Source organism: Protopterus annectens, chromosome 5.part0 (assembly GCF_019279795.1).
Source record: "Protopterus annectens isolate FY-2018-M chromosome 5.part0, PAN1.0, whole genome shotgun sequence".
In the NCBI taxonomy this organism is placed as follows: Eukaryota; Metazoa; Chordata; order Ceratodontiformes; family Protopteridae; genus Protopterus; species Protopterus annectens.
In genome coordinates this window covers 259,760,627-259,775,188 of record NC_056735.1, presented here as the reverse complement: position 1 = coordinate 259,775,188, position 14,562 = coordinate 259,760,627, and the positions used below count along the sequence as shown (strand labels likewise).

General features: G+C 40.4%; 1 protein-coding gene across 3 annotated transcripts in view; it reads right to left on the bottom strand.

Annotated features, from left to right (window-relative positions):
- The window catches only part of PDE9A (phosphodiesterase 9A), an 851,735-nt gene that overhangs the window by 233,813 nt on the left and 603,360 nt on the right, over positions 1-14,562 (bottom strand). For all 3 annotated transcript variants that reach the window (XM_044072227.1, XM_044072229.1, XM_044072228.1), the window contains one exon: positions 10,036-10,140. In XM_044072227.1, the coding sequence (XP_043928162.1) occupies positions 10,036-10,140 (105 nt within the window). The remainder of the gene's footprint in view (positions 1-10,035; positions 10,141-14,562) is intronic.

Sequence of the window (14,562 nt, the reverse complement as noted above, 5' to 3'; positions counted from 1 at the left end):
TCCAGAAAGGTCTCATAGAAATGGATAACTGGTGCCAGAGCCATGGCCTTAAGCTAAATGCCATAAAATGTATAGTCATACCCTTTGGGAAAAACAAGGTAACCCCTAATTACCACATAGGTGGTAATCCATTAAACACGGAAGAAGTTATCAGGGACCTGGGGACCCAAGTTGACAGTAACCTCTCTTTTGACACTCACATTGCCAAAGTGGTTAGGAAGACCTTCTACATTGCCCACCTGATCATGAAGGGATTCACATCCAGATCAGGAGAGGTCATTGTACCCTGTACTCTTCACTTATCAGACCAATGATTGAGTACAATGCCCCATTCAGAATGTACCTTACCCGACACCTGCAGCAGTTGGAAAGACCCCAAAAGTTCCTCACCAAAAGGATAAAGGGCTCAAACATATGTCATACGATGCCGACTGAAGAAACTCCAGCTCTATTCAGTCGCATACCGTCTGCTCAGAGGTGATCTGTGCCTGACATACAAGGCCATGTCCAACCCGGAATTAATGGACATGCTCCACCTCAAAAATCCAAATCCACCAGAGCCACGAGAGCAAGAGACTTAAACCTCAACATGGATATAAATAGGACGTGCTGGAGGGACAGATTCATCACCCAGAGACTCCCTACACTATGGAACAGAATCCCAGTCCATGTGAGGCAGAGCCCCTCACTGACTCTGTTCAAGAGAAATCTTGACAAGTGGATGGGAGATCGTAGGTTTACCCCGGGAATCATCTCTGTATCACTGCTGGACAGAGGCACAGCAAACTAATGGGTATAGTATTCTCATCCTAAGGGGTGGTGAAAGCCACACACACTCTGGCTAGGCTTATAAATGCCCTAGGGCAGATAGCCTAGTATGAACCTATGAACCTATGAACCTATGAGAATGAAAGTCCACTGTTCAGCAGCTCAGCTAGATACTGTAATATTTGAGACAAATTCAGTTTTCTAGGATCCTGGCCCTTTTTCTCATTCCAAGCGCAAAACCGTTTCAATTTTGCAGAGTAAGCTTTTCTAGTAGATGGCCTTCTGGCCTCCAAAATGACATCCTGCACCTCCTTGGAGAGTAGGGTCTGTTGTGGTGTTAAGGAATCTTCCATGCGGCCAGATTGAGTGTTTTCAGCTGACTGTGAAGAGTTTTGTAGCTGTGCTGAGTCAGAAGAAGAGGCATGAGAGGTAGGGTCCAGGGAGGAGAATGCATTAGGCCCCTCAGGAGTGGGTACCAGTGTTGTCTTGGCCAGTCTGGAGCAATCAGTATCATCTTTGGTCTGTCTGCTCTTGCTTTCAAAAGCACCTTGGGCAGTAGAGGAAGAGGTGGGAAGGCGTAAACTGTCCGTGCTGCCCAACTGAAAGAACGGGCGTCCACTCTCCAGGCCTTTGGATGAAATGTCCTTGAGCAGAATTTTGTCAATTGATGATTTTTGTGGGAGGCAAAGAGATCTATGTCTGGCCTTCCCCACGCTTGGATTATCTCTGTAAACACTTGAGGATGCAACTTCCATTCATGTGGGTCTGCCATATTTCTGCTTAGATTGTCTGCCAGCGTGTTTTCCTTACCTGGCAAGTACTGTGCTTGAAGCTGGATTTGCAACTCCAGAGCCATGTTCCAAAGTGACATGGCCAGCCTGCACAGGGGGTATGAATGTGTTCCTCCTTGTTTGTTTATGTACCACATTACTGTGGTGTTGTCTGTTCTTATCAATAATTGCCCTGGATGCAGAAGGTCCTTGAAAGCTGTAATAGCATTTATCACTGCTAGCATTTCCTTTTGATTGATGTGACGGCGCTTTTCCTTTTGGGACCATTTGCCCTGAATGCACCAGTCTGTCATGTGCGCCCCCCAGGCGTAGTCTGAGGCGTCTGTTGTGATGACTTGATTTGCTTGAGGCTTGCAGAATGGTAGACCTGTGTTTGTTTGGCATGCTTGAGCCCACCATAGAAATTCCTTTTGCAAACATGGAATTAGTGGTATTATTGTTTCCAAACTGTGGCTGTGTTGAGACCATAGGTTTTTTAGGTACCATTGAAGTTTCCTCATATGCAACTTTGCACATGGGATTAGAAGAATGCTAGATGCCATGAATCCCAGAGCCTGCAGGATTTTCCTTGCAGTTAGCCTGGTACAATTTGCTAGTATCTTGAAGTACTGAGTTAGTTGCCCCTGTTTTTCTGGCATAAGATAGGCCATCTGGGTGTTTGTGCCCAAGTTGGCACCCAGGAAAATTATTTTCTGAGATGGCGTTAGCCTGGATTTCTCTTTGTTGACTGTGTATCCCAGAGAATTCAGTAACCGTGTTACATAAGCCAGATGTTCCAGAAGTATGTGTTTGCTGTCCGCTTGGATCAGGCAGTCGTCCAAATAAGGGTATATTTGTATCCCTTGAAGTCTGCAGTAGGCAATTACTGATGCCAGGCATTTTGTGAATACTCTGGGCCCAGTAGATAAGCCAAAGGGCAGTGCAGAGAATTGATAGTGGATTGAACCTGCAAGAAATCTGAGGTATCTTCTGCAGCTTTGTCTGATTGGGACATGCAGGTATGCCTCCTTGAGGTCCAGTGTTACCAGCCAAGACTCCTTGCCCAGCATGGGAAGAAGCTGCTGTAAGGTGAGCATCTTGAATTTTGGTACAAGTAGAAATGTGTTTAGGATGGATAAGTCCAAAATGGGTCTCCAATCGGTTCCCTTCCTTGGTACCAGGAATAGTCTGGAATAAAAACCTTGACCTTGCTCGTGAGTAGGTACCTCTTGAATAGCTTTCATGTCCATGAGCTTTGAAATTTGTATTTGAGCCTCTGCCCTTTGATTGTGTGGCAGGTTCAGCATGCCTCTCATTTTTGGAAGAGTGTGAAAATGAAATCTGTAGCCTCTGTTTATAATGTCCAGGATCCATTTGTCTTTTGTGACAATATGCCAATTTTTTGAAAATAATGCCAGCTTTCCTCCTAAGGGTGCTGCCACTTGAGCCTTGCTTGGCATGCAAAGGGGAAAGTCATTGGGTTTGTTTCCTGTATTGCTGTGAACTATCTTCGCCACCTCTTGGTGTTGGAGATTGCCATTGTCTGCCTCTATACGATCCTTGAGTTTGTCCTCTGCCCCTTGTGCGCCTGTATCTACCTCTTTGGGGCCTGTCTGTGGCTGGAAAGGACCAATTTTTTGAAGGCCAATTTCTACTACTAAAATGTGGTGGTTGTACCTGTAGAAAGGCTTTAACAGTTTGCATAGATTTAGCTTTTTCTTCCATTTTCCTTAGTATCTCCTCAGCATTAGCACCAAATAATACATCCTTTTGTAGAGGAGCATCTAGTAATTTAGCTTTGACATGATCAGGCAAGGTTTGTTCCCTAAGCCAGGCATGTCTACGTATGACTGATCCTATAACAGCAGCTCTACTTGAGGCCTCTAGAGCATCATAACCACATTGTAAGGTGTGCTTACCCACTTGTTCTGCACTATGCATCATATCCTGCAACTCCTTCAAATCTGGTTGTTCAAGTTGTGACATTTTATTTTTTAATTGTGATAACAGAAACTGTTGATATTTAAGCATATGGAACTGACAGTTTAAGGCCCTCATGGCTAGGGTGGCCGAGATATATACCTTTTTTCCCCACCTTTCTAAGGATCTAGAGTCTCTCTCGGAAGGTAATGGATTCTTAGCAGTAGAGGCCTTCATTCCCCTTGGGGCCCTGAGAAATGGTTTCTGGGTCAGCAGTATGGCTTTTGTAAAGTAATTGGTGTGAGTTAGGAACTCTGTAGTACCTATCAGGCTTGACTGGGGCTGGAGGCAGGGAATCTGGATTAAGGCAGGCCTCTGAGTAAACATCATCAAGTATGTCCAAGACAGGAGGTATCGCCAGAGGTCTGTGCTGAGGTAGCAAAAGAAATTCCCTAAGCCTTTTCTTGGAATCTGAAAAATCTTGGCCTTCCCAATGGAAGTGTTCCCTCAAGGTATGCAAGGTTTCCCCGAATGAGAAATCATCTGGGGGGGATACAGAAGGAATGGACTGCTCTGCATCAGAATCTTCAAAAGGGGAGTACGAATGTTCCTCCTCATCAGAATGTTCTGAAATAATGGAGCCCTGGTCAGAAGAGGGAGATTCTTCCTCCACTCAGGGTCTCTTGTCCGGTGGGGGTTGGGAACCCCTGATAAGAGTAATTAAATCCTCAGCCATTTTGAGCATCTGCTTTTTAGGCATGGGGCCTGGAGATGGGCCCTGTGCAACAGGTCTCTTGGAGTGCATGGCTGATTTAGACTTAGTAAAGGCCTTGATGGAAAAGGAAGAGGAAGGTCTGAAGACACCATGGGTGGAGGTAGACCTGTCCACATTAAGAGGCTCAACACTAACAGTGGCTTCGGTAGCTGTAGTCAGGGTGTGGGCTGAGGAACCTGCGGCCTCGGTTACAGAGGACACCACCAGAGAATTGTCGTCGGTAGTCAGGGGCTGCGTAGGTGCCTCGCTGAGAACCGGACCATGTGTAGCCGGTTTTGGCGTGGTGTCGGTGGAGGCCGCGGACCTCAAGTGTCGGTCCTTGCGTTTTTTGGACAAAACAGGAGTTGGAGTCTCCGACGACATTTTATAGTTAAAAGCTTTACCAAAAAAGTGCTGGGCGAACTCCGCCCGACGCTTAATAGTGCGTTTATTGAAAGTAGCACAAAAGCGACAGCCCGAGACGTCGTGGTCTGGGCCTAAACAAGGTATACAGAGGGAATGGAAATCCTTATGCGGTATTTGCTTCCCACAAGAAATACAGTTGTTAACTTTGTCTGACATCGATCTGAGGCAAGAAAAGTTTCCCCAACGGGGTACTTAGCTTTAAAGAAGACTTCGGTTTCCAAATTTTCGTAATTTCAGGAGCCTGCCAACCAGCACTTGTGAACTGCTTCTGCTTTGGGCACCGCGCAGCAAAAAAGACTGAAGAAAATGGCGTCGGCTGTGTCTTATGTACCCCTGTCGCACTGACGTCAGGAAAGAAGGCGACAACAACCGATGCCGGACCTAGACTTTGGAATTCGGCCGACCGAGGACCCGCCTGACGGCAGGAGAACCCATCTGTAATGACTGCAGCTGTATGCACGATGAACATCTGCTCATTCGCTCTTATGAGGTTGATGTTCTTATTGGGGATCACAGTACATTGGGGATCATGAAATTTACCCTTTTCCTCACTGTAATGCGATCTCAGAGTTGGTATATATAATATGCAGGGAGTGGGGGTTAAAACTTGTGCTGTAGATATAAATTTTTCACGGCACATTAAACAGAATAGCCTGGGTGTTTGATGTCATCTCCTGCTATTTCGAATAACATCGAATGCGGACATCAGTGAAAGGGAAGTTCGAAATTTATATGGAAAATATTTTCATTTTCAACTTTTTTTCGTAGTAATAAATACACGAACAAGTGTCATTCTTAGTTTTGATAGTAAGCTATATATATATATATATATATATATATATATATATATATATATTGTACATATTAGAATAATTTGTACTGTTTAGCTTATTTCTTTAAAAGAGCTGATTGCGTAAATTCACTTAAACTGTAAAACATACCTAACAACAAAAATAAAAGTTAAAACATGTATTCAGTGGCCTTGATTCCAAAAGACTTGATCTCAGTTTAAATGACCTCTTATCCATATATTATATATAACTGTCTTTATACACAAATTAATAAATAAAAAACATGACAACATATTAAAGTTTATCTTAAACAGACTCATGGATATGCCTATATGCATGCATTTCAAAATTTCTGTAGTTTTTTCATAATAGCGTTATATATATGTGAAGGGGTCTGGTTTTAACATACAGATTTTATTTTGTCTTTAGTATCTCTTTAAATGTATTAATTAGTAGTGTGCTTTGATTGGATCTTATGTTTATAGAAGTTGTATATATAGTTATTTGTTTTTAAGGTGAATGTATTAATGATCTGATGATGCTTTTCAAGCGAAAGCGCTTATCCATGTCTGGACACCTGTGAATAAATTACATTTTTATTGCAAGTTTTATCCTGCCTCACTTTGTTTTCATCATTTTTTCTACTTTGGTAAACTATAGACTGTCATACCTGTCATTTCAGAGCAACTGTGACACGTTTATTTGGGTTCTAAATAATGTAAAATAACTGAATGGCTGCAAGAAGGATCCTCAGTTATGTTTACATGTAACAATATTTTAAATGCAGTTGACAATTCAACTACAGACAATAAAACTGAGAAACTAGGAAGTATGGATTATGCATAGAGAGTACAATATATACAGCCTAATGGTGGTACATTTAATAAATTAAGAAACTGAGCTAGATACACAGCACAACTGGTCGACTATTTAGCACAATGCATTATATGTTATCTTTCATCTAGCAATTTTAATTAATAATGTTTCATTACAGTGTTCTGGAATGAGTACCATTCAAAAATATAATGCTTTAATGTATTCTATATGCATATTTCTAATGATATGTTACAAACTAATTTCATATTATTTTATTCATTCTTTTTTCTTTCTTTCCTTCTCAACCTACTTAATCCTTTTCAGGGACGTAAAGAAGCTGCTGCTTTTTTGGCCCTCATTTGGACAGAAGCTGTACAGTGATCCTGAACAGGATGCCAAGTGCACACACACACACACACACACACACACACACACACACACACACACACACACACACACACACACACACACACACACACACCTATGTGCTATTTGAAAGCTTGCTAACTCACCTACAATACATCTTTGTGTGTGTGTGTGTGTGTGTGTGTGTGTGTGTGCGTGCGTGTGTGTGTGTGTGTGTGTGTGTGTGTGCGCGCGAGAAAACTAGAGCACCTAGTGAAAACTGATGGAGACACAGGAAGTATTTGCAAACTGTGCACAGAAAGCACTCCAGTTAAGTTTGTAAATTGTCTTTCAGAAGTCTGAAGTGTTGAAAGACAAAAATGAACTTTTGTTCAGAAGCTTCATGCCAGGCAAATACATCTGGAAATGACTAAAATGAAAATATGTTACTACAATAATTTAGAACAGAATATTTTCAGTGCTGAATGTTGTCTTGCCCTGATGACAAGCTAAAACATTACAGTAGCAGGGATGGAAACAGTTTAGGTTCATTTGTACTTCTTATTTCCCCATGTGTAACCAAACAGCTTGATGTTGTATACAGTATAGTTTTTTTTTCCTTCTGGCACTTAACATAGCAATTTACATCTCACTAAATTAATTTGTGTATTGCTTATGAATGCTGTATATATCAACAAACAGAATACACATGAAAAAAAAAACAAGAACGGAATTACAAAACCTTTGAAATGGGCAAACTATTACACCTCAGAATTAATATTGCATGTCCTCCCCGCGGTCGAGTGGTATTCGAAAGACATGCATGAATGGGCATGCCTTCGTGGAAGGTTGGGTGTCGAGCTGGCACCTCGGCACTGAAAAATCTACTGCCAATCATTAGTAGACCAGAGTTACGGTGTGGTGACCCCTAACCGGGAAAAGCCGAAAGAAGAAGAACGACAACAACTGTGACTAGTAAAGAGGATGTAACACGTTCTGATTTTGTTTTTTCTCTCTCTCTCCATTCCATCTAACTTATTGCAGCAGTCTGTCTCATATGTATTACATTTTCATGCACTCAAAGATGATATGTTGAAATTACATTAAATTATGTATTTGTCTCCTAGTAATTAATTAAATGTTTGGCATGTGATTAGTTTGTTATATAAAGTGAATTGCCATTTTTTGAGATACACTGTGATGAAGTCCAACAGGAATGTATTTGTGAATGAAAGTGCTTAGTGTATTCTATTTTAATACATTTTTAAGTGCTCCACAGTTAATAAAGTTTGTTCATTTTTTGGTGCTTCACATTGTTCCTGCCTGCATTTTGTTTTTTAATCATATCTATCTTTTTGGGTATTTTAATTTTAATGTCTTGCTCAATCATTTTACTGTTCATATATTTATTAGGAAAAGAAATGCTTTATTTTGTATTAGTCAATGTTGACTGCTTGTGGCTGATGTTTTATATAGTAGCTTAACGGTTTATGCATTTTACCTGCGTGTCCATTGTTGCACAGGAGCTTAGAGTTAATTGGTACAGTTTAAATATTTAATACTTGGCTTACTTTAAAGGCAAGCAACAAGATATTTTTCTTGATTTGTTTGTTTTTACTAACTGGTACCGGCATATTTTTAAGTTTGGCAAACAGATATTTGGTTCCAGACAGTCACCACTTAGAATATTGGGTGAGTAAGTGCATATACAAAATGATTCTGGTCAACTTTCAGTTGCTGTTTGTAAGGTTGCACTGAAAGGCACTGGGCATGGACTGAGGTAGCTGAAGTTGTGAGTAAAAAGTGACTGTAACTGATATGTAGCTGTGCAGTGTGGTGCTTTCCTGGGCATACCTAGTGTAACAGTGTATATTTATTACATAACCATAAAGCCAATTTCCTTTTGCTTTGGCACCAGTGGTAGAAATCAAAACATATACTGCTGTCTGTTTAACATGATGGTGGTGGTGTGGGAGCTACAACCAGTAGCTTCCTGTCAGTCAGATATTAACTTATGGCAGAGCGTTTGATTATATCTTTGTACATCACACACAGCCACAGCTGACAGATTCAAGAAAGGAAGGAAGGAAGGCATCTACATTCTTACTCTACTATTGAAGGTCCAATGGCAATTTCCTTCAGACCCACTAAACTTCACTTTCTCCTGCACTGGAGAGTCATCTGGCAAGATTTTCATGCAGGGTCTAGGCAGTGACTTTTCAGTCTGGTGTGTTAAATTTAAACTTAGAAATTGAATACCCTTAGATATTAAAAAAGTTCAACAGTTGTCAGAATGCAATTACCCACTGTTTTCCTCTTGTATATAAGTAATGCTCATAAAATCTTCCTCAGACACTGAAGGACAGTACCTGCATGTCTTGACTCTCAGTTAAATATCTTCATTTCGATATTTCTTGTGCCTGTGAGGACTAGTTCTTATCTCTGGCCCACACTATAAGACAGCATGTTAGTGACCACTGCATCCTAACTCCATGAATGGTCTTCTGGCAAATGGTCTGCTTATCAATCTTACATCACTATTGCTGTAGAGAGACTGGTCTTCTGAGCCATTACTGAAAACAGATAACCTCTGTGAACTGTACCTACCTAGCAAATAAAGTTTTAAAAAATAAAAACACCTCAATATCTCTGTATAAATACCATCCAGGGCATAAAAAAAATGCAAAGAAAAAAGCAAGAGCACTAACCACTAAAGAATATCAAGAAAATAATTAGCATATCAGATGCTTCCAATTATATTCATTGTGCCGCCCTGCAGGAACTAATACAGCAAAGTTCAGAATTAATTGGCTTTCCTTAAACAAGAACAATTAATACTTCTACTGCAGGAGCACATCTGGGAAATTAACAATGAAACAGTAGAGAAATCTGGGGTTGTGCATTTTGCTGAAGGACATTCTGGAATTCTATATAGTTTAAGGTCAAGTGTATTAGAATAACCAATTCTTTCTGAAAGAGTGGTAAACATAATAAAAAATTGTTATTATTTAGAGAAAGCCTATTAATTCTGACATCTGATACCCTGGGTCCTAGAGGGATACAAAATGAATGCAACTGCAAGTACTTCATCAGTAATTATTTTATTGACATTTCTCTTAATTGATGTTTAGCAAAAATATTTACACTTGCTTTTCTTTTGCAATTTGTTAACCCCTGGAAAGCATTTTTGCCAAGAACTAGGGGTGTTTGTATTTTAACAAATTCCTGAAAGCCTTTTGTTGTTTTTATTTATGTATGTATGTGCCTATTTATTTTTATTAGTTGTTGTGAAAAGTCTTAAAATCTTCTGTACCTTTCTGAACAGCTTTGTATAACAGTTGCAATTTTATATTCAGTTTTCATCAAAACTGTATGTTTGCAAAGCTGTATTTTAAAATTATATTGCTTAGAAATTAGGTCAAATTAGGATTCCTAGAAGGCTCACCTGCATGAAATATTCTTCTAATAAGCAGTCTACCCAGGGTTCTGCGACTTCCAGTGGACGGACTTCATTCGAGATGTCACAACATTTTATCAGAATCATCTTCAGCTACAAGTTAGGAAGAAAAAAGACCAGTTATTACTTTTATGATAATCTCAGGTCTAATATAATCATTAGACAAGTCAGCGGTCACCCCTGCACTTAGAGGTTATTTCTTGGAGTTAATACTGACATCATATCCATACATTTTCTTTTCAAATAATCTTCTGCAATGAACTAAAAGGAACATACTATAATAGTCTGGCAGACAGTTAAGCTGTAGCTCTTATGGTAAGGGTTTGATAACCTCAGCCCCCATTTGCCTAGTATATGATCTTCAGTTAGTCACTTAACCAGACACTACTCCTGGGTTGACCCTTTAAAGGAACTGAGTGTCCAACGGGCCCACTCAGTTAACAAATTGATATTATTTTTATTATTGCATTTCAAACTGATTGTTGGTTTGTTATAATTTGTAAAGCTCTAACTTGTAACCCTTGCACATGCGGGAAGACACCTGAAATCATATTGGATTTCATCTTAGTGGAACGTAGTTCAAAAGAAGACAATTCAGCATTATAAATATATAAAAGCTTTGGGTTTATATGATTGTAGTACAGTTTATATTAAAATACAGCATTAGGTACAATAGACAATTTATTTACCCTCAGCTGTAGCCCTGAGTATGGTATGGTATGTAGCAGTCACATTTATGCAGTTAATTTTGATTTTAAATCTGTTAAAAGCCAACCAGATAGCTGTTTACCTGCACAGTACTCTGTTCAATGCTGCTTCATGAGGTCATATCTTACCATGCAAAGTTACTAACAACACTCTAGTTACTAGGAGTGAGCACAAAGAATAAAAGTATATTACTTATCATTTTTAGAGCTACAACAATAACGTTCGGGGTGACTGGACATTCTATTCAAGGTCTAGCGGGCATCCTGTCAAGTTTTCATGAAATGAGGAGGCAACAGCTAAGTTCTCAGTCTGAACTGTGATCACAAATGCAATACCATGTGCTATCTTGTAACTATTAGCTCTGTGCAATACCCTTATATAAAAACCCTGCATATAAACTGCGAACAGAACCAGAAGCTCATCACCAGCAAATCTGTGCAATTCCATGCATGTATATCCAATTCCATGCATGTACACCAAATTCCATGCTTGTACACCCAACTCCATGCATACACACCCTCCTGATCATGCAGCGTACCACTTGTAGCATTAGCACACAAGATTGTTCATGCAGCAGCGATACACCTGCATTCCTGCAATGTTGATAGTGCAATGAGCCAAGCTGCATCTCTCCCCCAAAGATATGCTTTAGCCGCTCACTCCCATCCTCACTGTCCAGTTCCTGCAGAGCTGGTACCATTAATTGAATGCAAATCATCTGGGGTGCAGTTACAGCTTTATCCCTCTGCACCAAAGGGTGGGGTATAGTTATTGATGCTCTTTAGTAATGACATCTAGCCAAAGGGAAAGGAGGGCCCAGTCATAAGTTTTTGCATAGGAGTCCAAAATCTGAAATTATGCCACTGACAGTAAGTACACTTATCAGTTTGCCACATTGCTGCCTGTCTGCAAAGATGTGGTTCCACAGTTGCAGTGCATCTTTGTAGTGAAAATGATTTTGCACAGCGAACACAAAATCACCCTTCAGTATGCATCCGTTTTTGAGGTAAAGAGACGTATTCACTTCACGCATACTGAAAACCCTCATTAAAATGACTCCGATTCACTAATCATAAATGAAACCTTGGTGCAGGATACCGCATATGGAAATGGATAGCAGTCATATGAGCCCTCTAAAATAAAACTTATTGTTAAGGAAAAATTGCAACAGTCCTCTGGAAGAAATTTGATTTGATGCAAACAACAACAATGATCTTCTTGGATGTTCCTCTAAGGAGACCCCAACTACATTCTAGGATCTTTGGTACATCTTGCTGATTTAACAACAAAAGATGGGTCAGTCTTTCAAGATACATGCCCAGGATCATTGCCCAAATCAAATGGTTTAGTCACGTCAAAATAAAAGAGCATTAGTGTGTACATTCACTGTCTCTGGCTTTGACTGCTTTTGTCATGGGATCAGATACATATATTTAACTGACCCACTGTGGACCCTCACCACCCCAGATAAATTTATACATATATACATGTATATGCCATCCTGAAGATCCAGGACATTAACTTTCACTGAAAGAGACATATTCAATTCTTAGAGGCTGATTATGAACAGAGGTAAGCACTTTGGTTGATTTAGCTCATTTCTGTGGGTTGTTATACAAATGCCCCAGACATTTCAGCATGCTGTCAAGAAGGCTTTATCTCATAAACTAAATCAATGTCACAGTGCATTTCTGCAGTGAAAAATGATTTTGCACAGTGAATACAAAATCACCTTTTAGTGTGGAATTTTAGCTTTGATGGTGGCACATATCACCGATGAACAGCAGTGTCAGCAAAATTAGTGTGAAATGACTGGTCCAAAATTATTTGTAACTGCCATATTCGTCAGCCTGCACTTAGCCTGATGAACATTTATTTATTTATTTATTTACTGGCATTTGATTAACAGGAAAGTCCAACTTAGTAGGAGTCCATTTTCAGCAGAGGTCTAGGCAGAAAAGCTCCAAAGTATTACAAAACATTTTAAGAACAATAATTAATTAATTCATTAATTAATTTACAATCTTCAGAACTAATACAAAAAAATCTACAGTTCAAATAATTATCCCAAATGAAACATAATCTGAAAACATTAAGAATAGATACAAGATATATGAGACTTATGTAATATTTAGAGAGATTTTAGCCAGTTTATAGACAAATTAAAGGTAAATTAATATAATACTAGCAGGGATTGCAAAAGGAAGTGAGAGAAAAGCAAGCTAATGTTATATTTATAGAGAAAGTCAGGTAAGAGAAATTGATAAACGTAAGGAAGTGAGTGAAGAAGGGAGAGTAAGGAGGTGTAAGGTATGAGTAGGTATTTCTTCACATTTCATAGGTTCACAGTTTGTCCCCATGGCCTATATAAGCCTAGCCATAAAGATTACCTGGCTTTAGCCACCCAGAAGTGTATTTACCTATGCCCCTGTCAAGCAGAGCTGCAGAAGTAATACCTGGGGAAAATTTCCTATTCCCCATCCAGTTGTCCAGATTTTTCTTAAACAGGGCCAATGAGGTGCTCTGTTTGACATGAATGGGCAACTTGTTCCAGAGTATGGGAAGTCTCTAGGACAGGAACCTGTCTCTCCAGCAAGTTCTGTTTATTGTGGTGACAAGGTTAAGGTCTCCGGAGCATGTGGCCTATAGGGATTGGGATTTTAATAAGTGTAGCATGTCCAACAGCTCTGGGTTTGACGTGGCTTTGTATGTTCGGCAGAGATCACCTCTGAGTAGGCAATATGTGACGAAGTAGAGCTGGAGTTTCTTAAGGTGGTCTGCATAAGGCATCTATTTAAGGCTGGTAATCCTCTTTGTGAGGTATTTCTGTGGTCTTTCCAGTTGCTGCAAATGTCTTGTGAAGTACATCCCAAATGGGGCGTTGTACTCTATAATAGGTCTAATGAGGGCTGAGTATAGGGGCACAATGACCTCTTTTTTTCTGGATGAGAACCCTTTTGTGATGAGGTGTGCCACATAGAAGGACTTCCTGACCACTGTGGCTATGTGGTTGTCAAAGGAGAGACTGCTGTCTACCTGTGTCCCTAGGTCTCATATCACGCTTTCGATGTTGAGTGGACTCCCGCCTATGTGGTAGTTCGCTGGCACAGGGTTTTTCCCAAAGGGGATAACTATGCATTTTTTTGGCATTGAGCTTAAGGCCGTGGTTTTGATACCAGGCATCTGCCTCTGTGAGGCTCTTTTGTAGAATGCCCATATCCTTTGGGGATTCAGTAATGGCCCCCAGTTTGCAATCGTCTGCAAACTTTGTTAGCCATAATTACTCTGTGTTGGCTTGGACTTCTGAGAAGTAGATGCCGAACAGGAGGGGACCCAGGACTGAACCCTGTGGTACTCCACTTGTCACTGGTCTGCAGACAGATTTGGAATTGGCTACTTTCACAGTGTGGGTTCTGTCTGTGAGCCAGTTGGCCGCCCACCGCGTGACATAGGGGTTTATGCCCAGTTTCATGAGTTTATCAATAATACCAGAGTGGGGGATGGTGTTGAAGGCCTTGGAGAGATCTAGGTAGGCTGTGTGAACTGCCTTACCCTTGTCCACGGCTCTGGTGACTGTTTCAAAGAAGTAAATCAGGTTTAGGAGACATGATCTATCTTTCACAAACCCAAACTGGGTGGGGGTCCAGAGTTTGCAGGTTACCTATGTCTTTGTTTATAAGTTCCATGATGATACATTCCATGGCCTTGCAGATCAGACTCATCAGGCTGATGGGTCAGTGGTTCCCGGGGTCCATGGTGGATCCCCCTTTGTGGATTGGGATCATCTTAGCTGTGTGCCATTCAGTA